The 19479-nt window shown below is 41.0% G+C and overlaps 2 protein-coding genes across 2 annotated transcripts; one reads left to right on the forward strand and one right to left on the reverse strand.

Moving 5' to 3' along the window:
- Positions 1-11: 11 nt before the first annotated feature.
- On the forward strand, positions 12-10496 carry sarm1 (sterile alpha and TIR motif containing 1). The gene is made up of 8 exons (XM_030744721.1): positions 12-1182; positions 3306-3924; positions 4005-4217; positions 6627-6718; positions 6823-7149; positions 7247-7436; positions 8760-8881; positions 9148-10496. The coding sequence occupies exons 1-8, from the start codon at positions 719-721 to the stop codon at positions 9257-9259; spliced, it is 2139 nt and encodes a 712-aa protein (XP_030600581.1). The 5' UTR covers positions 12-718; the 3' UTR covers positions 9260-10496.
- slc46a1 (solute carrier family 46 member 1) lies at positions 8379-17578 on the reverse strand. Its single transcript, XM_030744722.1, has 7 exons — positions 17078-17578; positions 14997-15388; positions 14428-14906; positions 13746-13829; positions 13323-13479; positions 13105-13226; positions 8379-9236 (listed from the first exon to the last, which is right to left on the reverse strand). The coding sequence occupies exons 1-6, from the start codon at positions 17390-17392 to the stop codon at positions 13172-13174; spliced, it is 1482 nt and encodes a 493-aa protein (XP_030600582.1). The 5' UTR covers positions 17393-17578; the 3' UTR covers positions 8379-9236; positions 13105-13171.
- Between the last annotated feature and the right edge of the window lie 1901 nt (positions 17579-19479).

Raw genomic sequence — 19479 nt, forward strand, 5'->3', positions numbered from 1 at the left:
GCGATGCAGGGAGCGGAGAGGATGAGGAGCGGGGATGCTTCTTTTCCTGTACATCCTTGACAGTATATCCGGAGCCGGTGGGCGGTGCGAATGTTTTGAAGATGCAGGCAGCCTGCGGATGCGGACCGAAGGATGCCAGGTGAGGAGACCCTGCGGTATAGGAGCATCATATTTGATATTTTTGCAGAAAACAAGCCGCTGCAGTGCGCTGGGTGCGTTGGAAGGGAAACTATGACAACTACAGGTCTTCTTTGTCTGGCAAGTCTCAGCGAATGAATGCGGGCGAAGAGATAGACGACAATAGTTCATTACTATTCTTCTTGGGGAAACCAGCAGGTTGCGCTTCCCACTCTTTCAGTTTGAGGTTCTGTGCGCTGAGATGTTGCTTGTTTAAGGAAACTTCTACAAATTGTGACTATTGGTTGGTGGGATGAGAGAGAGACAAAGGAGCAGCTGTGAGGCGTAAACACCCGCTGCTCAAGATCTGCTCGAGTCTTACTGCCGGGGACGACACCCAGAGAGAGAAGTGATGCAATTTGGTGGAAGCTGTCACTTTTGATTTATAACTGAAGCCTTGACTGGCACATCATCTGCAAGACTTGGCTTTGTTTACAAGGCGGGTCAGCAGGCTGAACACGGATTACAGGCCCAAGTGAACTCATCACTTTTGGTTCTTGGAGTGCGCATCCACATTGATCAACCTTGTTTGTACCGGTAGATGCTTTTTTCCCTGACGCTTTTGTTGTGGAGGCTCTACCGACATTTTTCCATCATGTTCAGCGCAGACCGACTCACAGTCCCGGAATACGTCAGCCGGCTGCAGAGAGGGAGGAGCGGCTCCGGATGCGACCCCAAGGCCATCTCTCCGGGGATTAATGCCGACGTCCAGGCGGTCTTGGACACGTCACTTCCCGCCCTGCGGTCCGCCATCAGTAGGCTGAAGTCATCCAAGGAAACCTCGGCTTCAGATGAGACCCGCAGGGCTATCGCGGAGATCTTCCAGCTGGTGGAGGAGGCCTGGGTTTTACCCACCGTGGGTCGTCAGGTGGCCGAGGAGATATGTAACAGGATCCGGCTGCATGGAGGCCTGGAGCTGCTGCTTCAACTCCAGCAGTCACCTGCTGTGGAGATCACGTATGAGTCTGCAAAACTGCTGGAGCAGATACTGATCTCAGAGAACAGGTATGGTGTAAGTGATACACCGCAGTAGGCCCCGTTAATGTTCAGTTTCTGCTGAAATTGTGCCACATTGCACGCTGTCTATTCAACAACAATAGCATCTTTGTCTAGTATTATAGTAATCTTTTAGTACTTAATATAAAATATTTTAAATTTTTGAAAATGCAATATTTATTTGATATATATAGACAGATTGCTCGATATATATGAGACTTGAGATTAAAAATCTCTTTTGCAAGCGTGTCCTGGCCAAGACAGATAGCAGTACAATAACTAGTTGTTAAAGAAACTAGGAACACAAGGGCAAATACACACAGCAAAAATACACACAATATGTGTAGCAAATTCACAAGTGATTAAAAAGTCAAATACATGAACCAAAATTTATGAATTTCAGTGCCAGTGATGCCTAAAACGTCAGAAAAAGTCATCGCCTGGGGCCAAAAAAACAGGGGTGGTCATATTCAGGGAAAGCATCTACAACTTGAAGTAATTTAAGAGGTTGCTGCTCAACACTTGTTGTATAAAGAATAACTTTATTGCTTGGCATATGTGACCCAGATGAAGGCTACGTGTCGAAACACATCAGTCAAGCAATAAAATAGTTCTTTAAACTATAAGTGTTGCTGGAGTGTCTCCATGCACCTTGGAAGCAAATGAAGCTGTGCCAGAAACTTCTCTTCTGTTTCTACAGCCTGAAGTAACTGCCTTCCAGGTCCTTTAAAAATCACCTGAAATTCATTTAGTGAGACCAGCTCCTGTTTTAGTTGATTCTGCAGCCGATTCCTGGAGGAGAAAGCTGTTTGAATGCTCTTCTCCAAATTTAGTGCAAACTTTGAGGGCAGACAAAAGAAATGAGTCTTGGGACAGAAGACAGTAACTTCCCACACATTTTTTAGTAAATGTAATTCAGTGGGTAAGATGGGAACAAGGCAAGAATAGTCTTATAAATAAGAATGCACCAGTGGGTGAGTCATGATATGGCAAAGGAGACTGTCCCATCCAAGGATGCAGTGCACAATGGTGGGCAAGAACTTTAAGGATTGTAATAAATCTTAGTGCTCCATGATAGACAGCATCTGGCATATGCAATTATTAGATAAATGCATATAAAAAAACAGTGCTGACATGAAAGTGGGAGCAGCAAGTCTCCTTGTTGCCTCAAAGGACAGACAGCTGCTGCTTTCAGCTGCTGAACGTGAAGTGTAAAAGAGAGAGTGACATCAGTTATAATTCTTAAGTACTTACTCTGACATACTGGCTCATTCTCAGAGCTCTGGACTGCAGTGATGCATGAAGGGCTCAGTGGGTTTGATTTTGCATTTTTTAAAAATATCATCAGTTTAGTTTTGTCAGAATTTAAAACATATTGCATTACAAACTGATTGTAGCTGAAAGAGAGCCTAGTTAGGAGTAGGTGCAGAGCAGCCCATCACCATATTATCAGCATAAAAATGAAAGCTTGCTATTTTGGGTTGGTCTTTCAACTGAACCCTGGGGCACACTTTTAGTTGCATTAAGCAAACTGGAAGTGATTCCATTCCTTCTACTGCACACACTGAGATTTATTTGCTAATTACTTTTGAAACTGTTCAGCATTTTTTTTTTAAATATATGCACCTGTCATTAATAATATATGATGTGGCATTTTGAAATGACTTGTTTTATATAACCAGCAGCCCAAACCTATAATATGCTGAATTCACATTGATATAAAACAATCCTCACAGTTGAGATGCTGGAATTATGAAAGTTTGATATTTTTGGTTAACCACAGAAATTGTTTTTGATTCCATAAAATAATCATGGGGTTGTGGATGACCTGAAGAGTATGATTTATATAGAGGAACTAAAGAAATTGAGTTTGATTTTTATATTGTGTTGACCTTTATTTTACTAAAAAAAAACCCCAACTTTTTATGTTAATTATTGATAAAGAATGCTTGATGGTGGGTATAAATCTATTTTTTTGGGGGGGGGGGGGCTTGTGAGAACGGGGCACAGCAGAAAAAAATTAGTGGACCATTGCCATATTCAGTGTGCCTCATTCGTTTAACAGTCATTAGTTTATGAAGTGCTGTCAATCAATCTACCAGAGTTACCATATTCCAAACTTGTGTCTACAGGGATTACGTAGCTCGCATGGGTCTGGGGGTCATCCTCAACCTGACTCGTCAGCAGGAAGATGCTCAGCTGGCTCGCAGTGTTTCTGGCATCCTTGAGCACATGTTCAAACACACCGAGGAGACATCCATCCACCTCATCACTAACGGTGCCCTGGACACCCTCCTCTTCTGGTGCCGAGGTACAGACCCTACTGTGCTGCGCCACTGTGCTGTGGCACTGGCTAATTGTGCAATGTACGGGGGCCACTGCTGCCAGCGCTGGATGATCGAGAAACAGGCAGCTGAGTGGCTCTTCCCACTGGCCTTTTCCAAAGAGGATGAACTCATTCGTTTCCACGCCTGCTTGGCTGTAACTGTGTTAGCTGCAAACCGAGAAATTGAGAAGGAGGTGGTGAAATCAGGCACCTTGGAGCTGGTGGAGCCGTTCATAGCATCTCTGGATCCGGACGACTTTGCCCGCAGCTTACTGGACAGTGCAGACAGCATGCAGGGAAGGACCGCATCTGATCTGCAGCACCTTTTGCCATTACTGGATGGCACAAGGGTGGAGGGAAAGTGCATTGCAGCCTTTTACCTTTGTGTTGAGGCCAGCATCAAGTCCCGTCAGCGCAACACCAAAGTACAACCGCTGTTCACTGGCTATTTAGCTTCAATTTTAAATATGTTTTGGCGGAGCTCTAATTTCTCCTCCTTTTTCAGATATTTCAAGAGATTGGTGCAGTGCAGAGCCTAAAAAGAATCGTCATGTACTCCAGCAATGGCACAGTCTGTGCCCTCGCTAAGCGGGCACTGAGGATGATGGGAGAAGAAGTGCCGAAACGAATTCTGTCAAGTGTGCCCAACTGGAAAACCTGTGAAGTGCAGACGTGGCTGCAGCAGATTGGCTTCAGCACCTACTGTGACCGTTTTCAGGTGAGTAAAACATTATTCCTACAGAAAGTTGAAAAATCTATCCACACATTCATCTCACAGCTCAGTTTAAGAGTTGGTCTGACATGGATGTGGTTTAGGTCATGCTTTTTTTAAATTAAATTTTAGGGTCAGTTTTGGTTGCTCAAATTCTCCCTCTGCAGCGCTCCAATGTGGAGTTCCACAAGGCTCTATTTTGGGGCTGATTCTCTTCTCCTTGTATTTACTTACCCCAGGATTGAATCTGAAAAAATATGGCATCTGATGGAAGCTCATTAAGAGTATTACTAGAATGTTTCAGTGACATCAAAGCCTGGATGGCCTTAAATTTGATAAACTTCAAAGACAGCAAGACTGATGCCATGATCCTTAGACCCAGTAGTTCCAATGGTGATCTAAAATTGGACCTGGGCCTAGTGGCCCTTATGTTAAGCCAATTCTAAAGAACCTTGGTGTAAATGGACTGACTTAAAATTGGACAGATTCATTTTGTTGTAAAATCCGGTATTTACCACCTAGGGCTTCTTTCTAAGATCAAGCCCCTGTTATCTTTTCAATAATTCTGAGAGTTATACACATGCCTTTTTTTTTTTTTTAACAGCTTGATTATTGTAATGCCCTGTATTTCGGTGTAAATCAGGCCTCTCTTTTATGCTTTCAGTTGGCCTAAAATGCTGCTGCTTGCTTTCTTACTAGAACCCATAAGATGGAGCACGTCCCCTGTTCTGGCCTCCCCATAACTGACATCCTGTGCATTCTGGGATTAATTTTAAGATTTTATTGAATGTTTTTAAATCCTTTAATGGGTTGGCACCACCATATCTTGGTGAGCTCTTAAAATATATATGTTCCTTTAAAGTGACTCAGATCTGCTTACTGGTGTGTCCTGATCAGGGTTATAATAGTTTTGGATTTTACATTATAGTTTAGTTTTAGTTAGTTTTTACTTTTTTTTCTCTAATTCAGTTAGTTTTAATTAGTTTTCAGAGTGGTTTTGCTCGTTTTTATTAATTTTTATTTTTGGTTTTATGCTTAGTTTTAGTTAGTTTCAGTATTAGTTTTAGTATTTTCATACTTAATCAGGTACGCTTTAAAGACACCCTTTAAAGAAATATATTCAGCAACCAACTGTTCACAGACAGAAGCACTACATGCTAAATGTGTGTAATATTAAGGACACACATGAACATCAACAGGGAGAAACTGCTAACAATATGAACTCCAAAACTCGATAAATTCTACAATAAACTCCCAATAAAGTTCAGCCTCAGTGCAGCAGATTAACAACAGCTACATGTGGTGTTTGACAAAAACAAACTCCTTGAAGGAGTCAAAGCTCAAATCCAGCTGCATCCTGATGTTCTCTCCACCTGATGCTGCTTCTGTTTTGGAGCTAGCTTGGTTAGATGCTCGCTGATTAGACTTGCAGGGTCTTTGCGGCCTCTGTAGCCTACGGAAGTGTCCGACCTCATGTCCGCATTTATGCATGTATAGCTGGATTGCGTGTGTTAATTACCTTGTGGTTGTGTGCTGGGGTTTTTTGGTCCTCGCTCTTTGTGCTGTTTTTAGGGTGCAAACATATTTGTCCCTGTTTTTTCACTTTCTTCGTTCCTTCCATTCCCATAGTTTCAGCAGCTCCCTCCAGGAATTTGCTGACATTTGTGAGTCCTTATATTGATGCTTTGATTATTAGTCCTGATTGTTATTATCTGACTGATAAAGTAGCCGGAAAAGCACAAGGACTAAACACAACGTTGTGGGCTGCGTTGACCCGACGAGTAGTCACGTTTCTCTGGAGGTGGAGGCCGGGTTGCCTTGTAGGATGAGAGCGGTTTCCGTAGCTGCCTTGTGTGCGCTTCTCAGGTCTACTTTGATGTTGGTGTTTTTTTTCCTGACTAAGAAGTGTTCCGTACATCATCCACAACATCATCCACAACAAGACACTCGCTGCTATCTGTGCTATCATAGTAAAAAAAAAAAAAAAACACTACATGGGACTCTCTGAGGAGCAGCGCGGTGTGCGCACGCACGCACATGCGCACCCATTTGCCCGACGGCGTTCCGACCTTAAACTCGGAGAGAGGAAAAAAATGATTTCATATCAATCCACAAGACTTTTGAAAAAATAACAATATCTATAATTTCAGTTAGTTTTAGTTAGTTTTGTAAACTCACAATTCAGTTTTAGTTAGTTGTCGTTTCTTCCTTTTAATTTTAGTTTTTATTTATTTCAGTTAACGACAATGTTTTTTCAATTTCAGTTTTCGTTATTTCGTTCGTTTTCGTTAACTATAATAACCCTGGTCCTGATCAATCGACTTAAGAACAGGGGGTGTTGGGACTTTGTTTTTTTAAATGTGCTTTATAAATAAAATTGGACTGGATTGATGTGTTGGTGATTTCATTATATAGGAACTTCAGGTGGACGGAGACCTCCTTCTGAACATTACAGATGAGGACCTGAGTTCTGATTTGGGCATGACTACTAGCCTTACCCGCAAGAGGCAAGTGGTGAAAATCTTTGAACAAAGCGGTCTGAGATGATCAAAAGACAGTAGTCTTATTTTCTTAAAAAAAACCAACACCTCTGATTTGTCTCATTATCCAGGTTTTTGAGAGACTTGCGTGTGCTGAAGACTTATGCCAATTACTCCACCTGTGACCCAAACAACATGGCTGACTGGTTAATTGAGGTGGACCCTCGTTTTCGTCAGTACACTTACGGCCTAGTCCAGTCAGGAGTGGATCGTCACAACGTCCGGAACCTGACCGATCAGCAGCTCAAGTACGACTGCCATATTGAGAATGGCGTTCACAGAGCAAAGATACTGTCGTCTAGTGGCAAACCCTTAAAACTAAGCCACACAGATGCCCACCCCACAGGGCCCGACGTCTTCATCAGTTACCGACGGACTACGGGTTCTCAGCTGGCCAGGTTAGAACTGGAGAAGATTTTGTGCAGAAGTTAATTTAGGATGAAGAGTGAAGTCAAATGCAGTGATTAAATCCTGTCCATATTCTTTTGCCTCCAGCCTTTTGAAGGTGCATCTACAGGTCCGTGGATACAGTGTCTTCATAGATGTAGAGAAGCTGGAAGCCGGTAAATTTGAGGACAAATTGATTCAGAGTGTACACAGAGCACGTAACTTCATCCTGGTCCTGTCTGCTAATGCTCTGGACAAGTGCATGGGAGACACTGCCATGAAGGACTGGGTGCACAAGGTCAGTTTTCCATTTCCTGTACACGATGGTTGAAATGTCAGGGCTCATTACATCTAATTTCTGCTGAAAATTTTCAGATCACTGCACCTCAAACCCTTCTCGAGATAATCCACAATAATTCTGTTGATGAGACAATTGGATTACTTAAGATCAAATTTTGTGAGCTTGCATGTAAAGTTATTTTTGGATAGTGTTTTTATATCGAGAACTCTATTTTCAGTGGAACACAACTCTTTTAAAACTCTTAAATATGTTTAAAGTTCCATTTAGACCCTCTTAAATTTGTGATGGCTGGTTTTCATAAAATATCATGACCAAATGAACCAAAATCACCACCTTCTTAATAATGTACTGTAAGTCATCCTTGTGCTGCTTAAATCCCTCTGATCCATTGGGGGTATGGGGTGTCCTGTGGTGATGTGGGGTGGGGCCTCTGTGGACTGGACTTGTGTGGATGTGTCGGATTCTTTGGGGGGTGGGGGTGGGCTACTTGGTTTGCAGTAATGTTTAAGTGGGTGGTACTCATTAAAGTAACATCCACACGTATACCAGAACCAAAAAAATTATGAAGCAGGACATTGCATTTTACCTAGATGATCCATTTTATTCACTTTGCTTGTGGGTGGTAGCTGTACAGGTTTGTATCTGCTCTTTATCTCTGGTTAACATATTCTTATATGTAATTTGATTTAATCACATCTATTACGAGCTAATTTGATCTGTGCTGTAGGTTAATGCCATAGTTTCTTGCAACAGGATCAGAACATTTGACTACCCTCTATCCTTTGCCTGAAAATTCTAAGTGCTTGAGTAGTCCTAATGTGAACCCAGTTGGAGTAATATGAAGTATCATACAATTCACCCATCCAAATCACTGAATTCACTTCCATGGCCACGTGTGTATAAAATCAAGCACCTAGGCATGCAGACTGCTTCTACAAACACCAACATCAACAGCTTGGTGAATTCCAGTGTTACTGTGACAGGATACCACCTGTGCAACAAGTCCAGTTATGACATTTCCCTAGTACTAAATATTCCAGTCAGCTGTCAGTGGTATTATAACAAAGTGGAAGCAACTGGGAACAACAGCAACTCATAGATGAGCGAGTTTGGTTAAATCTTCCTGGAAGGGTTGAAGCATTTATAATTGCAAAGGGTGGACTGACATCATATTAAAGAACGGGATGTTACTCAAGTTCATATGTGTGTGAAGGCAGATGAGTGAACACTTGGCAATATGGTGTAGGTCGAGTCTTTAGTGCTTTTTTAGATTAATTTTTGTCACTCACAGGCCTAAAGGTAATATGTTTAATCTTGCAGGAAATAGTCACGGCCCTGGCTGGTAAGAAGAATATAGTTCCTGTCACAGATAACTTTACGTGGCCTGACCCCATGTCGCTGCCAGAAGACATGAGAGCCATTCTCAACTTCAATGGCATAAAGTGAGTCACTGTATACTGCATTATGACTGGACAGTACGTGTCCGTGTTGTACAGTACGTGAGGGAAAATTGTTTTCCCAACAGGTTTAAACCACAGCTATTTGTCCCATTTGCACTACATTTTTTATTATCTATCAAGCTCTCAAGTTTCTCTCATTAATATTTCATTCACTTTATTGTTGGTGCAAATCTGTAAAATGCCAGTTAGAGAGAACTGTTTTCCCTGAATGGACATTATCTAATGCCTGCCATCGTCTCTTCAAACAGGTGGTCCCACGAATATCAGGAGGCTACGATTGAGAAGATCCTGCGCTTTCTGAAAGAACCCCAAGACCAAGTCGACCGCCCAGATGGCTCTAAAGAGCAGAAAAAGAAATAAATTGACATAAAAACAGTTTGATCTCAGCTATAATAACTATCTACAATGCCAAATTCCACATAACCTATGGTGAATATTCTGGCAGCTTTCCCTGCTCTGCCCAAATGCATGTGAAATGAATCTGGTTGTTTAGATTACATGCTCACACATATCTAATATGCACACACTCAATTATAAACAATCAATAGAACTGACAAGTGAATTTCAGATTGTATATAAAAACTCTAAGCCTTTAATGTTAGTTACTGCTGTATATGTGTAATCAGGTACAGTACGCGCCTTCTGTATCTCAGGAAAATAAATGATAGACCAGCCGACATGGGCACCCAGCAAAATCATCACCACTAACACATCAGTGTTCTTTAAAGTTGCTGTATATGCAGCCATTTTGCAGGCCTCTAATTTTAGTGACATTTCTCTTGTTCTTAATGTTTGTGTTGGGATAGAGAAAATCTTTTTGGCCAGCTTGCCAATTTTTTTTTTTTTTTTTTTTTGGATGAGTGACTACTGTGAGTTTAATCCAAGCCCCTAATTTAACCATAAGTCTAAGAAGTGTAGAGGGAATGAAGACATCCATGTAGAGTTAAACATATTGTCCTGTAATAAAAGTGGGTAAAGAGGACTTTAACATCTGTTCTGTTTTACAGTTTCATTGTAAATGACCACTTTGTGTGTTCCATTTAGCTATCATTGTTACTGCTGACCTAACATTTACTTCACCACAGTGTTAAATCTATTGAATAATTATATGGTCACATGGCAATCGAAAATGTATCCTTCCATCCATCTCCTGCTTATCTAATTCAGGGTTGTGGAAGGCCTGAAGCCTACCCCAGCTGTCACAGGGTGAGAGGTGAGGTACACCCTGTCAGTCTGTCGCAGGTCTAACACATATAATTAGATCTGAGATGACCATTCACACCTACGGTCAATTTAACACACTTCACTCCATGTGTGTCTTTGTGTTCTGGAGTACCTGGCGAGAACCCACTCAAGACACATGGAGAGCATGCAAATTCCACACAGAAGGGTCCTAGACTAGTTTTGAACCAGTGGTGTGTGCTAACCACCACACCACTGTGTCGCCCCAAAATATATCCATGTCTAGCCCAAAAAAAAAATGAATAAAAAGTATCCAGCACTATGACACACCTGTCCTGTGTTCATAAAACATAAAAGGTACGGCTGTAAAAATCAGCAAAATATGCAGCACTCATCCAGATTTGTTGGTCAAGTTTATTAAATAAAACTCTTGTTCTGTTGCATTTATCTCAGGTTTGAAATTATATTTATATAGTCGTTTCAAAATTAAATTATAGCACTTCACGGCTTTTATCAGATTTTGCTTTAACCCTGTAAAGCCAAGTGTATCATATTTGATACATGAGTTTTTGAGACTGTAACCTCCACCATAAAAAAACTTAAATTGCACAATACATTTTTGAGCAATAAGTTGCAAAAAAAAGTAAGAAAAAGCCAAATGTAGCACATATTATACAAGTAATAACTTATACATGCAAATTAATATTTTTTTGTCAGAAGGTTTAATAAACAGTCCATTTTCAAAAAAATAATTTTTAGACACAATTACAACATTATATTCCAAAAAAGTATCCAGATTACTAAATACTGCACAGCTGATTATAGAAGAACAGTTTTCCTGGTCAATTTTCACACAGTATCAATCACAGCTTTGGTCACATGATCAAGCAAAATTTGCAGCCCAGCATCAACGATAATCTCGCTGATCAGACAATAGTTAAAACTTCACTCCACCAACTAACTTCCCTTTGTGCATTTAAGCTGATTTGGCAGCTTGTGTTCCTTCATTGTGCAACTAGGACGTGACAGTGTGTGCGCTGCTTCTGCGTTATTCTACTGCTCAGTGTTGGCTGTAGTCCTAAGAAGGAAGCTTCTTAATGGAGGGACTGTGGTACTTCTTGTATGGATGGAGGAAAGAGGGCACAAGATCTAACTCAGTAATCCCTGGCTACTGCTACAGTTTCTGTGTATTTATGATGGTTGTGTTTGGCTGTGTTGGGCTCAGACAATCTTCACTGCTCTGTGGTTTTAGTGAATGCTTGTAACATCATGTTGGGAAAACCCTTACTATGGCCGAGTCTCCAGTTTAATGTGCATCCAGACAGAGCAGAGAACCCAGGCTTTTTAGCAAAGTAGAAAAACCACTGTACACTCAAATACAGTACAAAACAGTAGGATTACAATATACTTTGAGTACCACAATATTTTGCATTATTTAAAAATGTGTTTGTACAAGAAGTGCAAGCTGGTAAAATATAAGACTTCAATGGGTTTTTGACACATTAACTTATTTTATTGAACCAGGAAAAACAAATTGGGATTAAAATCGCCTTTTCAAGAGTGCCCTGGGCATGACAAACGTAAATTGAAAAACATCGGCGAGTTGTTCAAAATCAATTGCTCAATATGGAAGACTTGACAGAATAAATAAAATAAAAAAAAAAGCTGTCCAGGGGGATTCCCCCTACATTATAGCAAAATAAATCAGAAACCTGCTTTTTGCAAGAACGCTTATCTGAGGCTCCAAACAGGTGAGCTCAGAGAACGTTGCTAGGTTATGACACAGTGATTGTAACATACCTACTTTAACTTAAAAGATATTAACATCCATCCATTATCTTCCCCTTTATTCTGCTAGTCGTGGTCACAGTGGGAGGGGGATAAAGTTTGCTGAGTGTGTGTGTGTCACTTCAATCACCTTTCGTCCCCATTTTGATACTCTGAACTTCAGCAGGTCATCTTGACCATGTCTACATGTCTAAATGCATTGAGTTGCTGCAATGTGACTGGCTTATTATTATTTATTGTATCGATGAGCAGCTGAACAGGTGTCCCAAACAAATTTACCTGAGCGCATATGTACGTAAAGCTCTTTTATATTGAGAAATGAATACTATTTTTGCTGGCCTGGTTTTCTGTTGTACACAGAAATTAAACAGCATCAGCATTTTACAAAATAACTGACACAGTGAAAGTTACACAACTGTTTGAAATTTTGTTAAATCTCTTTCTGTGCCTTCTTTCCTCTTGTACAAGAGTTCTATACAAACGGGGACAACTAACAGATCAAAGCACAAATACTTTGTTCAAAAGAAATTAAAACCGCTAAATAGCAATATAATATCAGTAAGTGATTAGCTAGATGTAATATCACAAACTACTGAGCTCCAGTCATAATCAAGTTCTTTAACTATTCTTTGATTATCTTTGTAAATGTGGTTTTTCCCTTTAGTCATAACACATACAATCAAAGTAAAACATCTGTGTGATATGCTAGTGTGATCTTCCCGTAAACTCTTTGAAAGCTGATTTAAAAAAAAATACCTTGATGACAGTTTAATAATTTTTTTTCTGTGAGAGAACTTCAGAGGTGACCTTTTGTCACGCCAAGTGCGTCAGCAGTGTCTCACCTATGGATTATTGCTGTGATTATGAAATCCCACCATATCAGATGGTTATCACGTGGTTGCTATAAATAAGTGACTCACTGAAGGCACATTACGTTGCACCAAGGTTTTATGTCTTTGATCAATATTTCTTCTTATATAGGTAAGGCCATAATCTCTGATGCCCTATAATAGCTTATGAACTTAATAAATATTAAATTTGAACTGTAAAGCACATTGTTGGGTTTGGTCAAACTGTCCGTCAGGGGGTAGTTTCTTCATCCCTTGGTCATTCTTTATGGTGTGACAGCAAAAGATGGAAAAATCCCAACCCTGGGTGAGTTAATAAAACTGCCCCATCTGGATCAAAGGTGTATCCCAGCGTCAGAGGCAGACATAACAGATGTCTCTGCTCACCTCGCAGACTGACACCAGGATGAACCTCAACTCTCTGATGGGCTCCTGCCCTCTGTCTCTCTGCAGGTCAGGACACTGTGGAGTCTCTCTGGTCTCTCCTTTGGTCCAAACACTGCAGAGTCCTAAAAAGATAAACATAAAAATGATTCATATTTTATTTTTCTGGTTGTTTATAGCTCACAAAAACTACAAAAAGACTGAAGCAAGAGCAGGCTCACCCTATGATTCCAGCTGGGATGAAGAGGATGATGGCAGCAAAGAGGAAAGGGAAGCCCTTCATGAAGTGGAGGGTCGCAGGGTAGAGGGAGTTAAAGACGCCACTGCCCACCAGAAAACACAAGCTCTCCACACAGGCAACAGAAGCAAAAAGGGCACCTGAGAGGAACGCACACACAGACACACACAATAACACAATTATGTATACAACCTGCAGAGCACAAGCTGTCCCGTGTGACAAGGAAACATGTGCTTCAACTGTGCTGTTGATCTAATTAGTTCACTGGCTCATTCCGACACTGCACAGCTGACACACTGAGCTTGCTTTCATTTCAAGATGTGTATCATCTGTTAGCGAAACTCGAACACAATCATCACATCTTTGGTTTTAAATGTGTAACACTGATACATGATCAGGAACTGACCTTGCTCTGATGGGTCCACCAACTTGGACAGCTTGGACCTGAGCACAGGTGTTGGAGTCATGAAGAGGAAACAGAGACCATAACCTGTGGACAAAAAAAAAACTAATATAAAGATACCAGTCAAATATTCTTTGCTATGTTGGTGCAAAAACAATTATTCAACACAGTCTCTGAAATCCTCACTACACTGCAGTTTAACTGTGTTAATTATTTCCAGGAGCTATAATCAGAGACAGTTTATTATAGGTATGTAGTCAACAAACACAAGGCCTGTTTGGCCAGTCACTCACTGAGATGTAATTATGACAACTGCTCTTAAAAAATAAGAGGATTTAGAAAGCACAAATACAAGAGAATGATCAAAGTAACAAGGAGACATTCAAATCTAAATTAATAGCAGTAAAATTGACATAAACTTCTATTGTAAGACTAAACACATACAAAAAATACTTTCTTGGGCAAATACTAAATGCCATTACACATGATAAATGAAAGAAAAAGCCTAATCTTGGCTAAATGACCACTGATTGTGGACTGTTGTGTAGCAGTGAGGCAGAAATACTTTTAAGTCATCATCACTTGAATTAATCTACCATTTTATAATCAAATAAATTCTGATGAACTTTGTATAATCTGTTTAAAAACAATCTGGAGAGTATGAACATGCTCCAACACCTCTCACCTATAAACATAAGCTGAGTGCTGTCAGCTACAGAAAAGACCACCAGACCAACAATGTTGGAGGCCAGACCGACAAGAGCCACCCAGGAGTCCTCCAGACAGTGTTGCATGATCTTTAGCCCCACCAGACTGCTCAGATATGCCAGGTGCTGAGCCGCTGATCCGTAGCCAATGAGGGCTGACCCCCAGCACAGAGGCGAGCTCAGCTCGTACAACACATATAGCTCTCTGGTGCCGAAGTGAACAGTCACCACCAGAAAGAAGCACAGTGTGTAAAGCCACAGCTTGCATTTGTGAAATTTTCCACCAGCCTCACTGCTGCTGCCTCCTGTTAAGTAGAGGTGCCAGACAGCTTTATGGTGGCGAGTAGTGAGGAGCTTAGCACTCGGATCTGGCAGGACAGACTCACGGACAAAGAGGTAGGCATACAGAGCTGAGACCAAGTTGGTGGCCAGGACAAGCCAGAATGGGTTGATATAACTAAACAAAGCACATAAACAGAAAGGTAAGGCTTGTTCATTTAGATATTTTGCAGTGGTATGAATGAACCTCCTCACAGACATTACTTACCCTTGTGCCCGTCGCCACTCTCCTCCAATGATGCTGGCCAGCATCCCTGAGACGCCCAGACAAGCCTCTAAGATTGCCACCCTGAAGGTGCGAGACCGCCTGTCACTGATGTCTGCCACATAGGCAAAGCAGCCTGCAAGGATGGCATTAAAATCACCTGACAGACCGCTAAGCAGCCTGCCCACTAGAAAGTAGACCACGGGCAGCTTGAGATACATCACCACAAGGTACACTATCGCCTGCAGGGCCAGGCCAAGGTTAGGGAGGATGAGGACTCGTCTGCGACCCGCAAGGTCACTCCACGAGCCCAGGAGAGGCACCACCAACAGCCCAACAGAAAAGCCCCCCAGACTGATGTACAGGTTCCAGTGTGCTGTCAAGGTTTCCACCTCCTGAAAAAGACAAGTGTGTGCCCAACCAAGAACAGTGATCAGTGAACAGGTGGATGTGATTTTTTTTTTTTTTTTTTTAAGGGATGCTGTGATTCTACTTTTAGTCTTAGTTGTATCCCAGGTGTCCACTGGCCTAACTAAACACACACAGCATTATGTCTAATCTGCCCAAGCACTAGTTTTGCTTCACCTTTTTAAGCAGTGCATGTTGATCATATTCCGCTTTCCTACTTTCAGCATGTGTTTGCTGTTCCTCTTTGTTGAACTGCTGACAGGTTTAATGCTTTGATGACTCAGTCTTTTCTATTTTAAATGTCTGTGAACTCGTCTTTATCTCCCTTTTTGTTTGGTTACTGGATGCTTTTGTTTTATGGGTTATCATCTCATATTCCTAATATTAATAGTACTCTCTCGTAGGTTTAGGCAAGAATCCCCCCCATTTTAAGTACTTGAGATGAGGTCTTGTATATCTTTACAGGGCTTTCGGTGGTGCCTATAGCAATGTGAGTGTGTATTACTTGTTAGAACGGGTTAAAAAATATTTTATTACAGACATGTCTTAGCATCCAAACTCTTTTTTTTTGGCTTTGCATGCAGTTCCTTCAATAACTGTTTTCATTTTGTTGTTTTTAACTGTAACCTGAGGACAACACTGTGGCATGGGCTCTCTTACTAAACCAGTTAATAAAATTCATTTTACTTTAAATCTAACATGTTAACATTACTTTGTATCTCCCAAATAAATAATGCTGCAAGCTTGTTGGCTGCTCAAGGTGATATGATATGGATTCCTGGATTAGTAAGGAAAAATGTGAAAAGATGGTTGTTGTTGAATTTTTTTGCTTATTTTATGTATTTTTTTTTTATTAGAAAATAGTGTAGATAATAGCGTTTGTCTTTGGACTAAATCATACATTTCTCCATGGGCTTTGTTGGGGTGGATCATTTCTTAAGTGCTTGTAAGCTGTGGAGCCATTTTGGCTCTGGTTTCTTGGCACTGGTCTAAGCCTACTGGGACAGGGCATATTGTTCTATGGATGGCTCAGTCAATGAAATCAATCAATAAATCAAAACAGTGTCTACAGCCCCTTTAACTTTAGAACATTATAAACTTAGCACAAAAAAAAGAAAGGAAATTTGTGTTTAATTTATTATTTATTTGATATAACAATGTTTCTTGGCAATGAATTTTATACTGTTGGAAAGCCTGTTTATTTCCCCTTAAATGGTGCCACATCTGTAAGGAAGATGCATTTGCAGAGCAGAGTTGAGTATGTGGGTTGTGCCCATGAAAAACTTGTCAAATAAGACAGCTCATTCTGATATTGACTCTTGTCTACTCAAGACAACTCTGCTGCTCATCCCACAAATGCATTTTCCGTACAAATGTGGCAGAATTTAAGGGGAGAAAACAACGGGAGTTCCAACACTATAAGATTTATTGCCAAGAAACATTATTACTACCAAGAAATAATCGACCAAACGCAAATTGCCTAACCTTTTGTGCTTAGTTTACTTCCTGGTCACAAGGCTGTTTTGGGGGGCTTTTCCTGTTATAAGAAAGGACTTTGTAAACCCTTTATTTATGACAGGATACAGGGTTTTTAAGTTAAAGTGCAATTCTGCTGCTTTCCAAGCCAGAAAAAAAAGAGGACAAGAGCAGCAGTACATTTCTGGGTGAAATACTACCTTCTGGAGAGGGTCGGGGGGCGCTGAGCTGTTGCTGCACTCCGACCTCTTGGAGCCGTTGTAGCCCAGGTCTTCGCTTATGCGGTCCCATAAGTACTGGGTGGACAGAGGCGCCTGCAGGGCGAGGGAAAACATGGAGAGGAATAAAACCGGCTCCACGGACACCGGCAGTTGGCATGCACCGGGTGGTCGTAAGGAACCGTCGGGCGGTGCATCAGCCTCCTCTTTGTGTAAATCGGGCTGTTGTTGGTCGTCCGCTGATGTGTCACCGAGGACATCTCCAGAAAGGATCGCTGCGGTGTCCCGCTCGTCCATGTTGAACCGACTAACCTGTAAACATTAACGCTGTTAACAGTGCTGACTAGTTCAGACTGCCTGTTCACGGTATAAACATATGTCTGTGGTTCACAGAGTAGACAGTGAACGCATGTAGCTTGCTAGCTAACGGTGCCAGCGCTAATGAGGTTGAAGGTACCTTATGTGCTAGCTCAGCCAAACTGAACGGGACAATAACATGCGCCTTAAAAGCGCGGGCTTAGGGACCTCTTCTGGACGAAGAAGGGAGCTACAACTCGATAATAAGTTTTTCTCCGTAAAGGCCTTTACACAGAAGTGACCAATTAAGCGTTGTAAAACCCAGGTCTTATGTTTAAATTGTGCTGTTTTACAATTTTTCTGTTGTTGGTGATAATGATGTTGATATACGACTTTATTTTGAACATGTTAAAATAATACAAACAAAACAAAAATCAATACCCCCCCCCCCCCCCAAAAAAAGACAAAACATGTTTGTTTACATTAGTGTGTATGTATAAATATCTATCTAGATATTTACACACACTCAATGGCCACTTCATTAGTTACACCTTGCTAGTACCACTGCTGTGCCAGAAAGTGATATATTTGTTTATACTGATAAATAACCTGTAGTCAACAAGTTCCACAGGGAGCCAACAGGCATAAGTCAAGTCAGCAGGATTTACAAAGGGGTCATGTATAAAATAAACAAATGGACCTTTATCTTTATGATCTTTATGACTGCATTATTGTACCTACTCCGTGTTCTGCATTATAGTCAAACCAGTCCCTTTTTTTGGCCTCTTAAAATATATCTTTATAGAACTGTTATGTTATATTTGTTGCAATTTCTGCTGCCCTCTTGGCCAGATCTCTCTTGAAATCTTGAAAATACATTTTTAATCTCAATGAGAATTTTCATTTGGAAAAATAAAGACTATAAAAATAGACACTTTGCCAAAAACTGATTGCAGCTTCTGCCTTGTCACAGGAATGCTCTTTCTGGCTCAAAATGACTCAATGTCATTTATGAGAGACATGTTAATTCATGGAGATGTTTTGGTTGGAAGACTCTTTGTAGATTTTTCATTAAACCTGCAGAAAGCAAACAGTGCTCAGGCTACTCCAGTTGCTGGACAGATTATAAGCTAACAAGTCATTTACAGCAGTTTTGGGCCCCCCCTTTTGCCTTCAATAAGTGCACCTTGCTAGTACTGATTTGGACCCCCTTTCACCTTCAGAATTGCCTTAATTCTTTGTGGCACAGATTCAGCTGGGTGCTAGAAATATTCCTCAGAGATTTGGGTCCATATTGACATCATAAGCATCACACAGTTGATCCAGATTTGTCAGCTGCACATCCATGCTGTCAGTCTCCCATTGCAACAGAAAATAAATAAATAGCATTTTAAACAAACTACAAATACCCTTGATAGCAAAGGAGCTGTATGAAAAAAAAAATGCTGAATATCATTATAAATGCAGGGGCAACAGAATTCCACTTTAAAATCGGTTCCCTTTAGAACACATTGGCATTTCATGGTATCTCAAACTCTCAATCATCTCCTCTCTCTGTGGGTTCTGTAGGTATCTTTGCAGTTGGTTAATGGCGAGATGCATCTTGTCCATCATGTTTGTTACAGCCTCAGCAACCTGAAGCACGACTCCCACCACGCTCTGCATGTAGTCAGAAATACTGAAACTACATTGTTTCAATATTTCTCTGATCCTTTGAATGGGTTTAAAAATGAATTCTTATAATCTTAATCCACGGACAAACTAAACTTCTCAGCATGGTCAAAAAAAAAATAAAATAAGTGAAGATCTTTGAACAGCAGCAGCAGGAAATGCTCACACAGCAGGAAGTGGTGATAGAGGTAGTTCCCCGAAGCTTCAACCTCGCCCCCTCTTGAACATGGCATCCCAGTGTCTGAGCAAACTCTCCACTAGTGTTACCAAGGCCACTTTGGATCGAGTTTCCGATGCTCTCGCAGCAATAGAAAGCCATATCCCTGCTCCATCAGAGATGATGTGGTCCACACCATCCTGGCAGAAATCACAAAGCTGTACCCACATTATTAAAAACTTTGCACCAGTGCTGTTTA

Source organism: Archocentrus centrarchus, chromosome 13 (genome assembly GCF_007364275.1).
Source record: "Archocentrus centrarchus isolate MPI-CPG fArcCen1 chromosome 13, fArcCen1, whole genome shotgun sequence".
In the NCBI taxonomy this organism is placed as follows: Eukaryota; Metazoa; Chordata; class Actinopteri; order Cichliformes; family Cichlidae; genus Archocentrus; species Archocentrus centrarchus.

Bases quoted from the DNA above. Each gene is read 5' to 3' on its own strand.
- sarm1 (XM_030744721.1), top strand. From the start codon at position 719: ATGCTTTTTTCCCTGACGCTTTTGTTGTGGAGGCTCTACCGACATTTT. The intron at 1,183-3,305 runs GTATGGTGTAAG...TTGTGTCTACAG, and splicing joins ATACTGATCTCAGAGAACAG to GGATTACGTAGCTCGCATGG. The intron at 7,437-8,759 runs GTCAGTTTTCCA...TTAATCTTGCAG, and splicing joins TGAAGGACTGGGTGCACAAG to GAAATAGTCACGGCCCTGGC.
- slc46a1 (XM_030744722.1), bottom strand. From the start codon at position 17,392: ATGGACGAGCGGGACACCGCAGCGATCCTTTCTGGAGATGTCCTCGGT. The intron at 15,389-17,077 runs GTAGTATTTCAC...TGTCTTTTTCAG, and splicing joins CCCCCGACCCTCTCCAGAAG to GAGGTGGAAACCTTGACAGC. The intron at 14,907-14,996 runs GTAAGTAATGTC...TGCTTTGTTTAG, and splicing joins GAGTGGCGACGGGCACAAGG to TTATATCAACCCATTCTGGC.